At 43.4% G+C, this 20,000-nt stretch overlaps 3 protein-coding genes across 3 annotated transcripts in view; all 3 read right to left on the minus strand.

The window, feature by feature from the left end:
• Window positions 1–3,746, minus strand: part of tbc1d24 (TBC1 domain family, member 24) — a 24,206-nt gene extending 20,460 nt beyond the window's left edge. The window contains exons 1-2 of the mRNA XM_046846331.1: window positions 3,601–3,746; window positions 1–731 (exon numbers count right to left, since the gene is read on the minus strand). The exon at window positions 1–731 is cut by the window's left edge and continues 344 nt beyond it. Of these exons, the coding sequence (XP_046702287.1) occupies window positions 1–666 (666 nt within the window). The 5' untranslated portion in view covers window positions 667–731; window positions 3,601–3,746. The remainder of the gene's footprint in view (window positions 732–3,600) is intronic.
• Window positions 3,747–7,042: 3,296 nt separating this feature from the next.
• Window positions 7,043–12,258, minus strand: LOC124385042 (putative protein MSS51 homolog, mitochondrial). Its single transcript, XM_046848111.1, has 6 exons — window positions 12,142–12,258; window positions 11,239–11,373; window positions 10,989–11,113; window positions 9,949–10,512; window positions 7,736–7,829; window positions 7,043–7,591 (listed from the first exon to the last, which is right to left on the minus strand). The coding sequence occupies exons 1-6, from the start codon at window positions 12,156–12,158 to the stop codon at window positions 7,393–7,395; spliced, it is 1,134 nt and encodes a 377-aa protein (XP_046704067.1). The 5' UTR covers window positions 12,159–12,258; the 3' UTR covers window positions 7,043–7,392.
• Window positions 12,259–12,935: 677 nt separating this feature from the next.
• LOC124385041 (putative protein MSS51 homolog, mitochondrial) overlaps window positions 12,936–20,000 on the minus strand; it is an 18,049-nt gene continuing 10,984 nt past the window's right edge. Inside the window, exons 4-7 of the mRNA XM_046848110.1 lie at window positions 17,115–17,239; window positions 16,061–16,624; window positions 14,200–14,293; window positions 12,936–14,072 (exon numbers count right to left, since the gene is read on the minus strand). Coding sequence (XP_046704066.1) covers window positions 13,853–14,072; window positions 14,200–14,293; window positions 16,061–16,624; window positions 17,115–17,239 — 1,003 coding nt within the window. The 3' untranslated portion in view covers window positions 12,936–13,852. The remainder of the gene's footprint in view (window positions 14,073–14,199; window positions 14,294–16,060; window positions 16,625–17,114; window positions 17,240–20,000) is intronic.

Genomic DNA, 20,000 nt, shown 5'->3' on the forward strand with positions numbered 1-20,000 from the left:
TCCATACACCTCCGCCACGTCCTCCTTCTTCTCATTTGCCTGGGAAACCATGTATGCGTGAGAGGCGGGGCAGTGCTTGCGCGCAAGGTCGCCGAAGGTCATGCAGGAAGCACGGTGGGCCAGAAAGGTTTGGTGTAGCATGCGCTGCTGTTGGGTCGTCGCTAACAACCGAGCCGCTGCTTCAAAACACTGAGCCTCGTCCGAGCTCCAGTGAAGAAGCAGCGCGGTGACAGCAGGCAACAGGGGGCAGTATGAAACGTCCGGGAATTCGGAGGCCAGACGCTCCAAAATGTTGCCCAGACAAATCGCGGACTCGCGCTTTAAACAGTAATGCGGAACAGGCGCTCCGGACGCAAACTCGGGCAACGTCACGCCAAACATTTCCCCGTTCTTCAGTTTCACCTCCGCAATGCTGTCACGTTTGGTGTATTTTTGCACAGCGGCTCGGTAGACGCCAGCATCGGGCGTAACAGATCTGCATGGCAGCGCTTTGAGGAGGCGCCGGTATACCTGCGCTCGCTGCGAGTGGCTCTTCACCCACTGACCAGAGCGGGCGTGACGCTTACGCTCTTTAGCGTCGGTGTAGTCTGTTTTTCCCGGTGCTGCCTCCCGGGACACGTCACCCATCAGCGACCAGTCCACAAAAACCCCAAAGTCCTCCCCCATGATCTCTGACCTTCGTATACAAGCACAGAGTAGACTTTCCAGAGTGAGACTAACGCTTACTGTCCCTGAGGAGAATGAGGGAAGAAAAACATCTGTACACCTCTTTACACACATGTACACATCTGTACACATTTATACAAACCTGTAAACATCTATACCCATCTGTACATATTTGTACACACCTGTACCAATCTGTACCTATCTGAACACATCTATACAAAGTCTCGCTCTGTCAGTAACCTCAGCCATCGTGAGACTCAGACGAGTCGAAGAGAGAAATAAGAACCAAAACAAGGTTACCTGTGTAACCCAACGCTTAAACTGCACTTTAATCCCCTAAACCACTTAAACTAATTGGGGAGGCCGTGTCACCCCGGGATACGGGTAGTGCGTGTTACCGATCTCACCAATTGGAATCGTCCGGGTACGACATGTCGTCTCGTATCTCACGTGTCCTGGTGTGAGAAAACACCATGAGCTTCTCCCGAAAGAAGGTGTTTGTTATAATCAAGGCACGGTCGTTTACATGCACGCCCCCTTCCCCAGGTGAAACAGCTGTGCTCATGATGTTTTCTCATACAAGGACACGTGAGATTATAACAAACACCTATACAAAAATAAACCCACCTGTACACACCTAAACAAACCTGTACACAACTTTACACACCTATAAACACACCTTTACACACCTATAAACAAACCTGTACACACCTGTAAACAAACCTGTACACACCTGTACACACACCTCTAAAAAAACCCTGTACACACACCTCTAAACAAACCTGTACACACCTTTACACACCTGTACACACACCTCTAAACAAACCTGTACACACCTTTACACACCTGTACACACACCTCTAAACAAACCTGTACACACCTGTACACACACCTCTAAACAAACCTGTACACACCTTTACACACCTGTACACACCTCTAAACAAACCTGTACACACCTTTACACACACATCTAAACAAACCTGTACACACCTTTACAAACCTATAAACACACCTGTACACACCTTTACACACCAGACACACACCTCTAAACAAACCTGTACATCTTTACACACCACACACCTCTGAACAAACCTGTACACACACCTCTAAACAAACCTGTACACACCTTTACACACCTGTACACACCTTTAAACAAACCTGTACACATCTTTACACACCCGTACACACCTCTAAACAAACCTGTACACACCTTTACACAACCGTACACACCTCTAAACAAACCTGTACACACCTTTACACACCTATAAACACACCTGTACACACTTTACACACCTGTACACACACCTAAACAAACCTGTACACATCTTTACACACCTGTACACACCTCTAAACAAACTTGTACACACCTTTACACACCTGTACACACACCTCTAAACAAACCTGTACACACCTGTACACACCTGTACACACACCTCTAAACAAACCTGTACACACCTGTACACACACCTCTAAACAAACCTGTACACACCTTTACAAACCTATAAACACACCTGTACACACCTTTACACACCACACACCTCTAAACAAACCTGTACACACCTCTAAACAAACCTGTACACACCTTTACACACCTGTACACACCTCTAAACAAACCTGTACACTTTACACACCTGTACACCTTTACAAACCTGTACACACCTTTACACACCTGTACACACACCTCTAAACAAACCTGTACACATTTATACAAACCTGTACACACACCTCTAAACAAACCTGTACACACCTCTAAACAAACCTGTACACACACTCTAAACAAACCTGTACACACCTGTACACACACCTCTAAACAAACCTGTACACACCTTTACACCTGTACACACTCTAAACAAACCTGTACCCATCTGTACAAACCTGTACACACCTCTACACACCTCTAAACAAACCTGTACACACCTTTACACACCTGTACACACACCTCTAAACAAACATGTACACACCTTTACACACCTGTACACACACCTCTAAACAATCCTGTACACACTTTTACACACCTGTACACACCTCTAAACAAACCTGTACACACTTTTACAAACCTGTACACACCTCTAAACAAACCTGTACACACTTTACACACCTGTACACACACTCTAAACAAACCTGTACACACTTTACACACCTGTACACACCTTTACAAACCTGTACACGCCTCTAAACAAACCTGTACACACTTTACACACCTGTACACACACCTCTAAACAAACCTGTACACACTTTTACACACCTGTACACACCTCTAAACAAACCTGTACACACCTTTACAAACCTGTACACATCTATACAAACCTGTACATATCTATATCTATACTATCTATACAAACCTGTACCCATCTGTACACATCTATACAAACCTGTACCCATTTGTACACACCTGTACACATCTATACAAACCTGTACACATCTATACAAACCTGTACACACCTGTACCCATCTGTACTCACCTAAACACAACTGTACACACCTTTAACCATCTGTACACATATAAAAAAAACTGTACACACCTGTACACATCTGTACATACCTTTACACACCAGTACACATTAAAACATCTGTACACACCTGCATAAGAGTGGGCGGAGCTAAGAGAGCAGGTAAGGGAGGCTCTCATGCCATTCACATGACAAGAAAAAACCTGCTGGTCATTCAGCAGCGGAGTAAATGTAGTTTAGATGCTCACGACGGAATTGTTTCATGATTGTTATTAAAACTCGATATAAGGTCTCTCTGAAAGCCTCCATGTTTTTCACACATTCAGAGTAAATGTAAACGGATATCAGGACTGGAGCTAAAACGCGTTCGCCATTTTGCTGCATTCTTGTGTCGGTGGAAGAGAAAAATAAACTGAACAGCTCGTGCACGAGGAAATAAACCATGAACAATGAAAATCGGTTTAAATGTAAACACGTATCTCACCTTGACCAGCTTCCAGCTGCACTCATGTCCCTTAGAGCGCCACTGATGCGCATGCGCGGACAACCCAAGGAAGGGGGGGTCAAACCTAAAAAGGGGGGCGCCTACCGCGCATGCGCGTGCGTATCGCTTCTTTAACCGGAAGCTTTCGTATACGCAATAGAGGCTAAAACGTTACCTTGTTTTCTTTATATTATAAGATTTATATATTGTAATATATCAATATATTGTATTTAAAAATCGATTAATTTAGACACACACTATAATGTTTAAAGACGCGTTAATTAATTTCCCAAGAGTCGCAGCAGACAGGTCACGTGTCAGAAATCACAGCCAATCATATCGTGAGACGCGGCACACGCAATAATGAAATCCAGCCAATCATGGTAACGAAGGCGGGATTTCTCGAAAGTAGGGCGGGAAAGAGGCTCGTCGCTATGGTAACGCCTCAGCTGCTCTGCGCCTGACTTCCATTAGACTAAATAACATTAGAAAGAGAAATTAATTTTCCTGTCAGGAATAAAGAATCTTATAACTCTATATCTTCTCAAAGTTCTGCTTTATCCTCACAAACCCGTGGAGGAAAAGATCCGATCTCCCTCACAGAGTTACTGTTACTGAAACCTGACATTAATATCTCCAAACAAACACAACTCATGTGAGAGAAGGTTCCTCGTGTTTCCACACCATCTGAACATCACCTACATTGTGCTTGTGTGTTCATTTTAAATCTCACATTGTGTCAAATGTCTCACCTGGCAAAACGCTCATGTTAAACCCCCTCATGATCCATCTGACCATCTGATCTCAACACTGATGATCAAAATCCTTATGTAACAGGAGAAACATTCTTACACCAAATCGTGCAGGATGGGGAAGCTAAACAATAATCAGAGTGAAATCTGATGCAGATCAACTCAGCATGATCAGTTTCATTTTAAGGCACATTTTACAATAAACAATGACAACACTGTCATAGGAATATCTGAAAAAGAAGATAAATGCCTACAATTCCTGAGCTTCTTCAGGCACCTGCATGTTCCTTCAGTCTGGATACAACAAACAAAAGCAGAATCACAGTCATGTGACAGTGAATGAGTGGAAAAAAGTTTTGTGGAGTTCAAATGGGACGTTTGTGTCTCTATCAGAAGAACTTGTGTAAGATGGAGAACAGAAGGGAAGATGTGATCAGACTCCCTAACCCCCACACTCACACATGGAGGTAGAAGTTGAATAGTTTGGGGTTGTTTTGGAGTAGGGAAGAAAGTGAAAGGAATCCTGAACCAACATGTCTCCTATTCCACACTTCAACACCATGCAGTTCCGTCTGGACTGTGGCTCATCGAACCGACTTCACCGTACAACAAGATGATGAGCTGAAATGACAAATACGTCTGAGTTCCGACTGTTATTTAGAGAGTAAACAGACGTCTGGACTGATATCTCTCATGGAACCAACATTCAAACAGATCATTCCAGAGGGAATTGAACCTGTTTTAAAATAATAAACTCTTCCATTAGCACTGGTTTTGTACCAAAATCCTTCAAACTGCAGTTATCAACCCCTAATTAAGAAACCTTCACCCTGTCAGATGTCCAACTACAGTCCAATATCAAACCTCCTCTTTATCCCCAAGATTCTAGAAAAGGTTGTAGCACAGCAGTTCTGCTCACATCTACTGAGGAAGAACATTTATGAAATGTATCAGTCAGGATTTCGGCCTCATCATAGCACAGAGACGGCGCTAGTTAAGGTGGTAAATGACCTGTTACTGGCCTCTGATCAGGGTTTTGTCTCTTTACTTGTTTTGCTCGACCTCAGTGCAGCTTTTCACACCATTGATCATAATCTCCTGTTTGCTGGACTTGAGAACGTTGTTGGAATAAAGGGAACAGCTCTCTCTTGGCTCAGGTCTTATCTGACTGATCGCTATCAGTTTGTTGATGTAAATGGTGAGTTCTCCACCCTCTCTGAGATAAAGTTTTGTGTTCCTCAAGGATCTGTCTTAGGCCCACTGCTTTTCCCTTTATATTTACATTTACATTTACATTTGTGACATTTAGCAGACGCCCTTATCCAGAGCGACGTACAAAAGTGCTTTGAGTCTCTAGTAATGAATAAATCTACACTGGTACGCAAGATTACAAACTTAATATAAATATAACTCGAATTCTACAAACTTGAAAAGTGCTAATGTAGGTATTTCAGGAAGAGGTAGGTTTTCAGTCGTCGTTTGAAAATAGTCAGGGACTCTGCTGTACGGACATCTAGGGAAAGTTCATTCCACCACCTCGGTGCCAGAACAGAGAAGAGCCTTGAAGTGTACTTACCTCTCATTCTGAGAGAAGGAGGTACCATCTGCTGCCTCTTGGTAAAATTATACATAAACATGGGATTCGCTTCCATTGCTATGCTGATGACACACAGCTGTATATTTCAGCAAAGCCAGATGAGAGAGATCAGCTTAACAATGTTGAGAAGTGTGTAAAGGACATTAGACAGTGGATGCTTGATAACTTTCTTCTGCTCAACTCAGATAAGACAGAAGTACTTTTACTAGGACCACATGCAGCTACAAGTAAACTTTCCGATTACGTAGCATCTCTGGATGGTGTTTCTGTTCCAGCATGTACGGCTGTCAAAGACCTTGGTGTGATTATTGACCCGAGTCTTTCCTTTGAGTCTCACGTGAATAATATCACCAGGATCTCCTTCTTTCACCTTAGAAATATTGCTAAAATTAGAAATATGATGTCGTTACAGGATGCAGAAAAACTAGTAGATGCTTTTGTAACATCTAGATTAGACTACTGTAACGCTTTACTGTCTGGGTGTTGGAGTAAGTGCAGAAATAAGCTTCAGTTAGTTCAGAATGCAGCAGCAAGAGTCCTCACTAGATCTAGAACATATGATCACATCAGCCCTGCTCCCAATTACATCTCACACTGATTATAAAATACTACTACTGACGTATAAAGCCCTTAACGCTCTCACGCCGCAGTATCTGAGTGAACTCAACAAACCTGAGTGAACGTGTGAGAGTGAGGAGACGACAGCATCCAAATATCCCAGTTCACCAAACACTCCATATCCATGATCTCTCCAGATCTGCTCCTTTACAGGTAAAAAAAAAAAAGCTCAAAAATGAATAAGATGTTCTTTATATCTCCACATTATCTGTGTAAAGCTGCTCTGAGACAATGTTCATTGTTAAAAGCGCAATACAAATAAACATGAATTGAATTCAACTGAATGGAACCACCTGCCAAGTCACTGCACCTCAATCCTACTCAACTGCTCTGGGATAAACTGCATCACAAGAAAGAGTGTGGATACTGTTCTTCATGCTAAGGGAGGATTTGTCAATGAAAATAAAGCGGAACATCTGTTTATTTTTAGATTTGTTTGGTCAAAGGAAATCTTCAGACCATTACATTACATTACATTATAGAAATGAAAGGAAACATGCATGTGTCTCTCAAACACCATAAAACACTATCACACTTTTCACACACACTGTATATAAGCATTTAAAAGTAATGGATATCTTGTGGTTCTAAAATTGGAATATTGTTTTATAGTGTTGTTGTGTTGTGTGTGCTCCTTGTTCTTCTGTTTGGTTTAGGGAACAGATTCCTCCAGGACCAGAAATCAGCTCAGATAATGTAATATATAATAATATAATGTTATATGCAAAAGACGCCGGTCCAGATGAGAACTCTAATCCTCCAAATAAATAAAACACATACATCACAGATTGTTAGAATAAATAATAAAACAAGAAGAAAGTGATTCTAGTCCTCCTCCTCATCCAGCTTGTCCTCCAACAGACCCTGGAAGTTCAGGTAGAAGGCATTGCAGTAACTAAGCTCTTTGTTGGGACTCGACTGCACCTGCTCAGGCTTCTGGGAACTGAAAGGGTTCGGTCCAGTTCCTTTAATGTCCATCTCCAACTCCACCAAGATCTGCAGAGAGTACTTCAACTCTCCATCACTGAGAGAGGGACAGAAAGAGAGAAGGAGAGGGAGAGAGACAGGGGGAGGGGGTGGTGGTGGTGTTACAGAACTACTAATCTTTACTTCATGAAACATGTAGAATATGTAGAGTGAATGATATTTGAGTGAATCCTCTCCTTACCTGCTCATTGTGAATAAGGTAGGGATGTTGTAATCTCTGAGCAGCAGCAGGGTTGGTAACCATCCATCTGTCATCCCCTGCTTGGAATCAAACCCTACATCCACAACAATACCAAACATATCACACACAGCACAAGGCCAAACACCATACTGCACAATCATAGAAACCATTTACAGATCTTCAGATCTTCTCCAAACTGTGTTTGTTATGAGTGCCACTAGGTCAGCATTGAGTCCTTGACTCTTATTTTATTACAAAAACGTCCTGTTTGTTTTATAATCCCTGATCTATAGTTCCTCAGATTTTATTCTGTGATAAAGATGCTCTGTTCACTAAGTCTCAAGATTCTTCCTGTCTATCTGCATCTTGGTGCTTCTACTCTGGCCTAAACATTATCAGAGTCTCACTGAGAGATGATATATCTGATCAGTCGAGGCTTGAAGACACATTTATGGCAACTTGGCAGTGCTGGGATTTCACCCCACGAACTTCCAAACAAAGTCTTAACCCCTGAACAACCACTTCCATTCATTTATAGTTCTAAAACGGTTCCACTCTACTGTACCCTACAATGAGTCCCACTATATGTGGTCTCAAAGTGTAGATTACAGATAGCTGGACTCAAGCTACTACATTTAGTTTTATTTCTGATTAAAGAAATGAAATGAACCTAATGACTCAATAAAAGATTTGTTCATTTTGATGAAAGAGATTCATCTGAAAATGATCCAATCTTCTAAGCTATGAACATGATCATCAGGTGTAGAGCAAAACCATCATCACATCCCAATGCCTCCATGGTACTTTTTGTAGATTCAATTATCCTTTTTTTATTTCTCAGAATAAATAAGAGACAATGTGATGGAATTTCTAAGTTAGGGAGTCATGTGCACTGAGACTTACCTGTTCTGCACAAAGAACTCTAGATATAGGCTACAAAACTAGTTTTATCATTGTTACACACATGCCAAAGCTTTGGTACAGTATTTTAAAATAATCTGAATAAAGTGCACATGCTCTGGAAAACATTCCACTGTGTTTCTAGGTGGAGTTTCCTGTTTCCTAACCCTCGCCAAGCCATGTTCCTAAATCTGGTAAGTATTGACCACTTCTGCTTCTGCTTCTTCTTCTATCGGATTCTCCCACTAGGGGTTGCCACAGCGGATCATCCGTCCCCATACCCAACTACCTGCATGTCTTCTGTCACCACATCCATCAACCTCCTTCTTGGTCTTCCTCTTTCCTTCTTCCTGGTGCCTCCATCCTCAGCATTCTCCTACTGATATTCCCCATGTCCCTCCTCTGCACATGACCAAACAATCTGAATCACCTTGTCTCCAAAACGTCCTGCATGTGCTGTCCCTCTAATAAACGTCACTCCCAATGAACAGCTCAACATCTTCAGCTCTGCTACCTCCAGCTCCAATGCCACTGTCTCTAAATCATACAACATCTCAGGTCTCACCACAGTCCTATAAACTTTCCCTTTCACTCTCACAGATACTCTTCTATCACAAATCACTCCTGCTATCACTCTTCTCCACCCACTCCACCCTGCCTGCACTCTTTTCTTCACTTCTCTAACACACTCTCCATTACTTTGCACTGTTGACCCCAGGTACCTGAACTCCTCCACCTTCTCCACCTCTTCTCCCTGCAACTGCACCCCTCCACTGCCCTCCCGCTCATTCACACACATGTACTCTGTCTTACTCCTACTGACTTTCATTCCCCTTCTCTCCAGCGTGTACCTCCACCTCTCCAGGATCTTCTCCACCTGCTCCCTACTCTCACCACAAATTACAATATCATCCACAAAAATCATAGTCCACAGAGACTCCTGTCTGACCTTGTCCTTCAACCTGTCCATCACCACTGCAAAAAGGAAAGGGCTCAAAGCCGATCCTTGATGCAGTTCCACCCCCACCCTGAACCGGTCTGTCGTTCCTACTGCACACTTCACTGCTGTCACACTGTCCTCATACATGTCCTGCACCACCCTCACATACTCCTCTGACACACCAGACTTCCTTATACAATACCACAACTCCTCCCTCCACCCTGTCGTACGCTTTCTCTAAATCCACAAACACACAATGCAACTTGCTTAGAAGCTGGGGCCAAAGCACAGGGTTTGCCATGATACGGTTAATTGATCATTTATCAAAAATGCTTTAATTGAGTACCATCATTAAAATGGATACCCTCATTACCTGGATGAAAGCCCACCACAAGGTCTGGTCTGGCTGCCTCTCCTTTCTCCACAAGTTCCTCCCAGAACTCATGATACAGACCCTTGTGGGCGCTTATGTAGACCCTTCCTCGTGGACCAAATGCCCTTAACGGAGGCCTCATAATCTTCCCTTTCACTACCTCGGGCCCCACCATGACCACCTCCAGGCCCTGGTGTTCAGGGAACATGTGACTTAGCTCATCCAGATCCGTTGTCCTCGCGCCCAGGGTCTCTGCGTTTCCTGCCCCAACGATGTGGATGGTGAGAGGTCGGGAATACGGGTTCAGACCGAACATCTGAATCCCGAGACCTATCGTCAGGGGACGTGAGAGGAACTCGCTACACACTCGCCACACAGATTCACGAAGCTCCGCCTCCACTGGGTGTGGCCGGCACGCATTGGTCCAGAGCTCTGTCATGTTTTTCCCAGACAAGATGGGGTCCACCCGGACTGTGAGGTCCCCCTGCATGGAGAGCCAATCATCCCAGCACCGAACCTCTTTTACAGGACAAGACCATGCCGCTGTAGGGAAGGGCAGGTCTCCTGTTGGGATAGAAAACAGAATGTGAGGCACAATTACACTACATTGTCCATACAAACAAAAGTGATGATTGATGACATCCAAGTACCAGAACCCAGAGCCTGGGTGAAAAGTCATGTCCTTTTTCACACATGGATTTTATATCCACTATATACTATATATACTATTGAACACCTTTGGGATAAAAGTGAATGCTAACTGCACCCCAGGAACCTCTTTACCTTCTCACATACATCACTACCTGGTAAGGTGAAGGAGTCACCACAAAATCTAGTGGAACTCTTCCCAGAAGAATGGATCGTATTATAACAGAGGACTAACTGGAATTCCACATACCAATCTTATGGTCAGGTGTCCAAAAACTTTAGTCCATACAGTGTATGTTTATTATAAACATCCCTCCCCCATCCCTTCACCCACCCTTAAATACATTTCTTTTCTGGTCTGAGCGAGTAGATGTGATGCTCTTCATCCTCACCTGTATAAATGAGCCACTCCACCAGTCTGTCTATTGCAGCCATATGCAACTTGGTACAGAACTTTTTATGTACAGACCAGTCGTCTTTCTGACAGTCTTTACTGCAGTAATACACATTCACACACCTGCAGGAAGAGAAGCCCTGTGAGATAAACCTCCTGGAACCCGCAGCAGTGCCGGGGGAATGTTCGCTTCTCCAAAGCTTTATCCTGAAAATGTTCTCTCAAGATAGTGAGATGTGTGTTTTCACCTTGCACAGCGTTTCAGTGTGTCTCTGCTCTGTGAGGGGCGTTTCCCACATCCACCACAGAATTTAAAGGATTCCTCTATCTTCTCAAACATTTCCTTCTGAGTGTGAAATGTGAGAGGTTCAGCTTGAGAAGAACTGAGGGAGAAAGAGGGAGATGTTGTCAGACCTGGAGGCAGAGTTTCGAAATGAATTTAATGCTTATAAACACTTGTAACCATAGCAACATCCAGTTGCAGTTCCATCCAGAGTGCGACAGCTCTAATAGAGGAGTTCTGCATTGTACCAGGAGATAACTCCAACAGCTTCCTTATTGTCAATGTTCTTCATATATGTGAATGTGTGGAAGCTGTGGTCCTGGTCAACATTCTCAAACATGTGACATGCTGGAGGTCTGGAGCTAAAAATATATCTGCAGCCGCGTGGTGGCCCTAACACCTGTTCCATCATGTCAGAGTGTGTGTGTGTGTGTGTGTGTGTGTGTGTGTGTGTGTGTGTGTGTGGCAAACACACATATTAATGTAGAGATCCTTCAAAAAAAAACACATGAATAAAAGCTTGAAGACTCATCTGAGCAGTGGTGGACTCTAAAGACCTCCTCCAGGCTTCACGTCACTTCCTGTGTGTCACGCTCTAATGATTAGTGTATAACACACTCTATACTTTATATACACAGCTTTGAGTTCTGAATGATCAGTGGGTGGTGTAAGGACACATGATAAACTTTATGGAGTAATGTGTGGTCACCAAGATGAGAACTTCTGAGGAATGGAAGCGTCCTGGAGGTCTTTACTGTCATCATATAAAATACTGTATACATCACTTGACCTCACGTGAAACATGAAGTGCGTGTTTTTATTAAGTTATTTAGGTTTTATTTTCTAAATAAAGTGTTTGATCTCTTACCTGCTGCACTCCGTCATTCTGATCCTCTTCCGGTTCCTCTGATCCTGATATTTTATCTACTGTTGTATTGAGAACCACAAGCAGGCGGCTTTATATTCTCCTCCTCCTCGACCTTCTCAGACCTTCTCCAAACTTCTCTTGACTTCTGGTTCTTGAGTGTGTGTGTGTGTGTGTGTGTGTGTGTGTGTGTGTGTGTGTAGGGAGGGAGGATGGGCTCAGCCTGAGGAGCAATTTACACAAATGCCACCTACTACTGGACTACTGCTGTGTGTGTGTGTGTGTGTGTGTGTGTGTGTGTGTGTGTGTGTGTGTGTGTGTGTGTGTGTGTTTATTCCTGTCCACCACAGCAATTTGCCAGTTACACCTTAAAAAATAATGAAATATAAAGTGTACATGACACTCTGTTCTAATGGTTTTCACTACAAGCTCCATTACAATCCATTACCATCAACGAACCAGTAACACTATTACCAACTGGTTTCCATTACACAATAGGTTTTATGTACATCACCATCACCATCATCATCATCATCATCATCATCATCATCATCAAAATTCATGAAACTCAGTGTAGTGTCTTTGTAGTGTCTCAGTCTGGTGTCCTAATGGTCCTCAGTGGTGTCCAGTAGATACCAAAATGTGAAACTACCAAACATGTTCCTAATGGGATCAGGCCATCATTCACCATTACAGTCTCCATTCAAACTATGACACACACTATAACAGGTTTCTATTGGGTTTTTTCCATTTATAGTTACATGAAAGTCACTAAAACACTCGTCTTGTCGCCACTATCAGAAGTGTGAACTTCTCTGTCCTGAGGTTCACCTCTTCCAGAAATGTCAGGTAATTAAAGATCTCAACTCTTCAACACGGTTTCAATCTGTTTATTTGAAGTTGCACTACAGATAGAGCTGCTGTTACAGACAGCTCCTGACCAATCACAATCCAGAATCAAACATCACATGGACATGCTGGACTACATGTCATGGGTGGATGAAAGAAAAAAAAGAAATGAGAGAAGAAATGTGTATACCATGAGCAGTTACCCGGTGTGTCCACCAGAGGGCAGTGCAGATTAATACAGAGAACGCCTGAGGAACATCTTTTACAGTTTAACTTCAGCAAAATGAAAAATCCACTCCTCCATAAAAAAATCATGACTATCCACTTAAAACATCTACATGGTGCGAATTTACCATTTGGATCGAACCCTGGATCTGCAGATTCTCTCAAAGTTCCTTGATGCTGAACCTCCTGTAGATTTTAGATTGCTCAGAGCTTGATTGAGGTTCTTCTCTGTGTGTTTCTAGGGTTGAAGAACACGGTCTTAGATGCTTAAAGGTTCCTCATGGATTTGTGGCACCTGAATGTCTCTGGAAGCATATTTGTGTTTTGAAAGACATCTTTTGAAAGGTTTGCAGTTCAAGAGACAGAGGTTCTAACGTTACTACTTGCTTCTAAAAATGTAAAGGTTTGTAAAAGATGGTAGTGAAATCATGAAAAATGTAGATTTGGAATATGGTTTCTCATGGCATGTTCTTAGAGACTAAAGGCTGAAGAATACCCATAAATATCAAAGGTTTTCTAGAGGTTCTCTTGGTTTTAAATATTTGAAGCTCAGAGTTATATGTGGAGGTTCAAGCTTCTCCAGAGTTTGTATGTGGAAGTTGAAGGTTCTTCGGGATTCCTTCATGGATTTTTTTGTAGGTTAAAGGTGTTTGTGAAGGTTATATTTCTCCTCCTCATCCAGCTTGTCCTCTAGCAGACCCTGGAAGATCAGGTAGAAGGCATTGCAGTAGCTCGGCTCTTTGTTGGGACTCGACTGCACCTGCTCAGGCTTCTGGGAACTGAAAGGGTTTGGTCCAGTTCCTTTAATGTCCATCTCCAACTCCACCAAGATCTGCAGAGAGTACTTCAACTCTCCATCACTGAGAGAGAAAGAGGAGTGAACATCAGGGAGAAGTTCCTTCTGTTTCTTCATATCAGGTGTGTGTGTGTGTGTGTGTGTGTGTGTGTGTGTGTGTGTGTGTGTGTGTGTGTGTGTGTAAGACTCACTTGTACATGGTAAACAGTGAGGGGATGTTGTAGTCTCTGAGCAGCAGCAGTGTGGGAAGCCAGCCTTCTCCTAAACCCTGAGACGCATGAAAACCTTCACACACACACACACACACACACACACACACCTCACATAAATTTACAAACTCGACCATTTAATATAAAACCATTTTAATGTTTAACAGAAATAAATAAATAAACAATCAAACAAATAAATGAAATAATTTTAGTCCCTGATCCATAAACACACACTCATTAAAGCAGTCATGAGAGAAGTTTCAGTGTTTGATGTGTAATGGTGTTTAAAATAAAGCTTTTTTTTATAATGAAGAATTATGAACCAATCACATGCCTCTCTGTCTGAAACCATGATTAGGCCACACCCCTAAAATGTCTGATATCCCAGTGTCTGATATCAATACGTCTAACAGCTGCTGCAGTCAAGATCCCACTAATGTGTTAAACACCATTAAACTGTCAATGAGAGACACACACACACACACACACACACACACACATGCAGTACCAGTCAGGAGTTTGGACACACACCTTCTCCTTTAGTGTTTTTTTTTTATTTTGATTATTTTCTACATAGTACATTAATACTGAAGAATCCAAAGTATGAAAGAAAACATCTGGAATTCTGTAGTAAACAAAAACGTGTTAAAAAAACAGAATATATTTTAGATTTTTGATTCTCCGAAGTCGCTTCATGTAGCGTTGATGCAGCTCTACACAATCATGGCGTTCTCTCTCATGAGGTGTCACCTGGAATGGGTTTCAGATCACGTGTGTTTTATCAAGAGTTCATTTGGGACATTTCTCACCTTCTTAATGTGCTTTAGAACATCAGTTATTGTTGCAGAGGAAAGTGTGAGTACAGTGTCAATATCACTATTAGTGCTCTCATGGGGATCGTCCCAGGGAAGGAAGACCAAGAGCTACCTCTGCTGCAGAGGATAAGTTTATTAGAATGAACAGAATCAGAAACTGCCAATTTACATAAATGTTCCTCAGAAACTCAGAGGAGTTCAGAAGAGACTTCGTAAGTCAGGCTTTTATGATTGATTTGCAGTAAAGAAGCCATTACTTTAGAAGGACAACAAGCAAGCGAGACTTTTTGGATCAAGGAACACAAAGGAATGGAACTGAAAACTCTCCTTTGGTCTAATCCAAATATGCTGGTAACACTTTTGATGATTTAGTCAAAATTGGGGACACACAACCAGCATGGTGACCAGAGCATTCTGCAGTGACGTGCAGCCATCACATCTGTTTTACACTTAGGACCATCATTTGTTCTCCAACAGGTCAACAACCCCAAACACACCTCCATGTTCTGTAAGAGCTATTAGTTCAAAAAGGAGAATGATCAATCACTTAATCTAAATCCAGTTGCGATGGTTTGGGATGAGTTGGACAGGAGAGGGAAGGAAAAGCAGCCAACAAGCACTCAACACCTCTGGAACCCCTTAAGATTGTTGGAAAACCATTCCAGGTGACTCCTTGTGAATCTGATGAGCAAATACCATGTGTGTTGAGCTGCATCGAAGCTACATTTCAGCAACTTCAGAGAATCTAAAATAAAAAACATTCTGGTTCTTTTGTCACATTTTTGTCTCCAGGTGCGTTCTTTCATCCATCAGTATTAATATGCACAATCAAAATGATCAACAAAACTGTGTGTGTGTGTGTGTGTGTGTGTGTGTGTGTGTGTGTGTGTGTGTGTGTGTGTGTGATGCAGGGTATGAATCTTGGTTGATTGGTTCACCTGTGATCACAAATCACACTCATGGTCACCAGTCTGTAGTTTAAATGGAAAATGACTGTTACAGCAGTGTGTGTGTGTGTGTGTGTGTACCTGGATGAAAGCCCACCACAAGGTCTGGTCTGGCTGCCTCTCCTTTCTCCACAAGTTCCTCCCAGAACTCATGATACAGACCCTTGTGGGCACTGATGTAGACCCTTCCTCGTGGACCAAATGCCCTTAACGGAGGCCTCATAATCTTCCCTTTCACTACCTCGGGCCCCACCATGACCACCTCCAGGCCCTGGTGTTCAGGAAACATGTGACTTAGCTCATCCAGATCCGTCGTCCTCGCACCCAGGGTCTCGTTATGTCCAGCTCCCACCAGGTGGATGGTGAGAGGTCGGGAATACGGGTTCAGACCGAACATCCGAATCCCAAAACCTATCGTCAGGGGACGTGAGAGGAACTCGCTACACACTCGCCACACAGATGCACGTAGCTCCGCCTCCACTGGGTGTGGCCGGCATGCATTGGTCCAGAGCTCCGTCATGTTTTTCCCAGACAAGATGGGGTCCATCCGGGCTGTGAGGTCCCCCTGCATGGAGAGCCAATCATCCCAGCACCGAACCTCTTTCCCAGGACAAGACCATGCCGCTGTAGGGAAGGGCAGGTCTCCTGAAATATAAATAAGTCACAGAGACTATTTAAGAAACAACATCTCATCAGACCACACCTCCTTCTTCCATCGCTCCATGGTCCAGTTCGGATGTAGGAGCTTTGGGTGGTGTAGAGGGTCAGCATGGGTTCTGTGATGCTCTGAGTAATCAGATTCCTTTCTATCAACTTCTTCACCAGGACATCATTTGTGGGATCAGATCTAATCTTCTCACCTCACACACACCAATAATTCTGTCTTCAGGTCACTGAATCTCCTTCCTTGAAGTATTTTGGTAGATCCTAACCCATGCATACTTTTTTCTTCAACACCTGTTTTTGTTTAAACGCTCTGACCCAGACGTCTAGACATTTACAATTTTTGCCCTAATCAAAGTCATGTGCCCATTTTTCCTTCTTTCAACACATCAACTTTTAGAAGTGCCTGTTCACCTGCTGTATGAAAAACCCTGCCCCTCCCAGGCAGTGGGGGCGGAGTCGAGAGCCTCACCTGTGTGTAGCAGCCAGTCTACCAGCCTGTCTATGGCCACCATCCTCAGCGTCTTACAGAACTTCTTATGAAGACTCCAGTCTTTCTTCTGACACTCTTTACTGCAGTAGTACACATTCAGACACCTTTTATAGCACACAATGAGGGAAAACAAAACAAATGATGAGCAACACGAAAGCGTCAAAGTTCCCAGAACTTTTTAAAGCAAATGCGCTCATGGTTGTTGGCAGTTTAGGCGTTTTTGTGTCAGCTGCATGACATGTCTGCATGACATCATGCTGTGTGTGACAGCTCGAGCAAAGCCAGGTGATCATAAAGTGTATTAGACCGGTCAGAGAGCGAGATCAGAATGTGGGGGTATTTATGGCTGTTTATTACAGCAACGAGTCCAACATTTCTACACCAGTCAGATGCTAATCTCAGAGAGCCAGATGCTCCTCAACCCTAAAACTATGACCTTTACCACACCAGCTGCCTGCAGGCCAAGATTTAACTTCCTGCTTTAACTGCTTCTTCTCCCGACACACACACACACACACACACACACACACACACACACACACACGCTGTGAACTTCAGAGTGATTTATTCTGTTTATATATTAAGCACTTTAGGGTTAAGGGCCTTGCTCAGGGGCCCAGCAGTGGAGAGCAGAGCAGCTCATTTTATACACATGCTCCTATGCTGACTTTACTGCAGGACCTTCACTGGCTGCTGGATAGTCAGTCGTTCTCCCTTCAGTTTTCTCTTCAGGAACTCAGCTGGGTCATTGTCCAGTGGTGGAGACGGACTGATGTTCTCCCTCTGTACTCTAAAACACCGAACGTCCTGTCAGATCTGAGTCTAAAAGAGAAGTGACACTAGGCTAAAAGAGAAGTGCTGCTAGGCTAAAAGAGAAGTGATGCTAGGCTAAAAGAGAAGTGACGCCCATCTAAAAGAGAGAGAAGTGACGCTAGTCTAAAAGAGGGAGAAGTGACGCTAGGCTAAAAGAGAGAGAAGTGACGCTAGGCTAAAAGAGAGAGAAGCTAGGCTAAAAGACAAGCGATGCTACACTAGGCTAAAAGAGAGAGAAGTGACGCTAGGCTAAAAGAGAGGTGACGCTAGGCTAAAAGAGAGAGAAGTGACGCTAGGCTAAAAGAGAAGCGATGCTACACTAGGCTAAAAGAAAAGTGACGCTAGGCTAAAAGAGAGAGAAGTAACGCTAGGCTAAAAGAGAGAAGTGACGCTAGGCTAAAAGAGAAGTGACGCTAGGCTAAAAGAGAAGTGACGCTAGGCTAAAAGAGAGAGCAGTAACGCTAGGCTAAAAGAGAGAGAAGTGACGCTAGGCTAAAAGAGAAGTGACGCTAGGCTAAAAGAGAAGTGATGTTAGGCTAAAAGAGAAGTGATGCTACGCTAGGCTAAAAGAGAGAGAAGTGACGCTAGGCTAAAAGAGAGAGAAGTGACGCTAGGCTAAAACAGAGGTGACGCTAGGCTAAAACAGAAGTGACGCTAGGCTAAAACAGAGGTGACGCTAGGCTAAAAGAAAAGTGACGCTAGGCTAAAAGAGAGAAGTGATGCTACGCTAGGCTAAAAGAGAGAGAAGTGACGCTAGGCTAAAAGAGAGAAGTGACGCTAGGCTAAAAGAGAAGTGACGCTAGGCTAAAAGAGAGAGCAGTAACGCTAGGCTAAAAGAGAGAGAAGTGACGCTAGGCTAAAAGAGAAGTGACGCTAGGCTAAAAGAGAAGTGATGTTAGGCTAAAAGAGAAGTGATGCTACGCTAGGCTAAAAGAGAGAGAAGTGACGCTAGGCTAAAAGAGAGAGAAGTGACGCTAGGCTAAAACAGAGGTGACGCTAGGCTAAAACAGAAGTGACGCTAGGCTAAAACAGAAGTGACGCTAGGCTAAAAGAGAGAAGTGATGCTACACTAGGCTAAAAGAGAAGTGACACTAGGCTAAAAGAGAAGTGCTGCTAGGCTAAAAGAGAAGTGATGCTAGGCTAAAAGAGAAGTGACGCTAGTCTAAAAGAGGGAGAAGTGACGCTAGTCTAAAAGAGGGAGAAGTGACGCTAGGCTAAGAGAGAGAAGTAACGCTAGGCTAAAAGAGAGAAGCTAGGCTAAAAGACAAGCGATGCTACACTAGGCTAAAAGAGAGAAGTGACGCTAGGCTAAAAGAGAGGTGACGCTAGGCTAAAAGAGAGAAGTGACGCTAGGCTAAGAGAAGTGATGCTACACTAGGCTAAAAGAAAAGTGACGCTAGGCTAAAAGAGAGAGAAGTAACGCTAGGCTAAAAGAGAGAGAAGTGACGCTAGGCTAAAAGAGAGGTGACGCTAGGCTAAAAGAGAAGTGACGCTAGGCTAAAAGAGAGAGCAGTAACGCTAGGCTAAGAGAGAGAAGTGACGCTAGGCTAAAAGAGAAGTGACGCTAGGCTAAAAGAGAAGTGATGTTAGGCTAAAGAGCAGTGATGCTACGCTAGGCTAAAAGAGAGAGAAGTGACGCTAGGCTAAAAGAGAGAAGTGACGCTAGGCTAAAACAGAGGTGACGCTAGGCTAAAACAGAAGTGACGCTAGGCTAAAAGAGAGGTGACGCTAGGCTAAAAGAAAAGTGACGCTAGGCTAAAAGAGAAGTGACGCTAGGCTAAAAGAGAAGTGACGCTAGGCTAAAAGAGAGAGAAGTGACGCTAGGCTAAAAGAGAGAAGTGACGCTAGGCTAAAAGAGAAGTGATGCTAGGATAAAAGAGAAGTGATGCTAGGCTAAAAGAGAGAAGTGATGCTACACTAGGCTAAAAGAGAAGTGACGCTAGGCTAAAAGAGAGAGAAGTGACTAGGCTAAAAGAGAGCAGTGACGCTATGCTAAAGAGAAGTGACGCTAGGCTAAAAGAGAAGTGACGCTAGGCTAAAAGAGAAGTGACG

This window comes from Silurus meridionalis, chromosome 4 (assembly GCF_014805685.1).
Source record: "Silurus meridionalis isolate SWU-2019-XX chromosome 4, ASM1480568v1, whole genome shotgun sequence".
NCBI lineage: Eukaryota > Metazoa > Chordata > Actinopteri > Siluriformes > Siluridae > Silurus > Silurus meridionalis.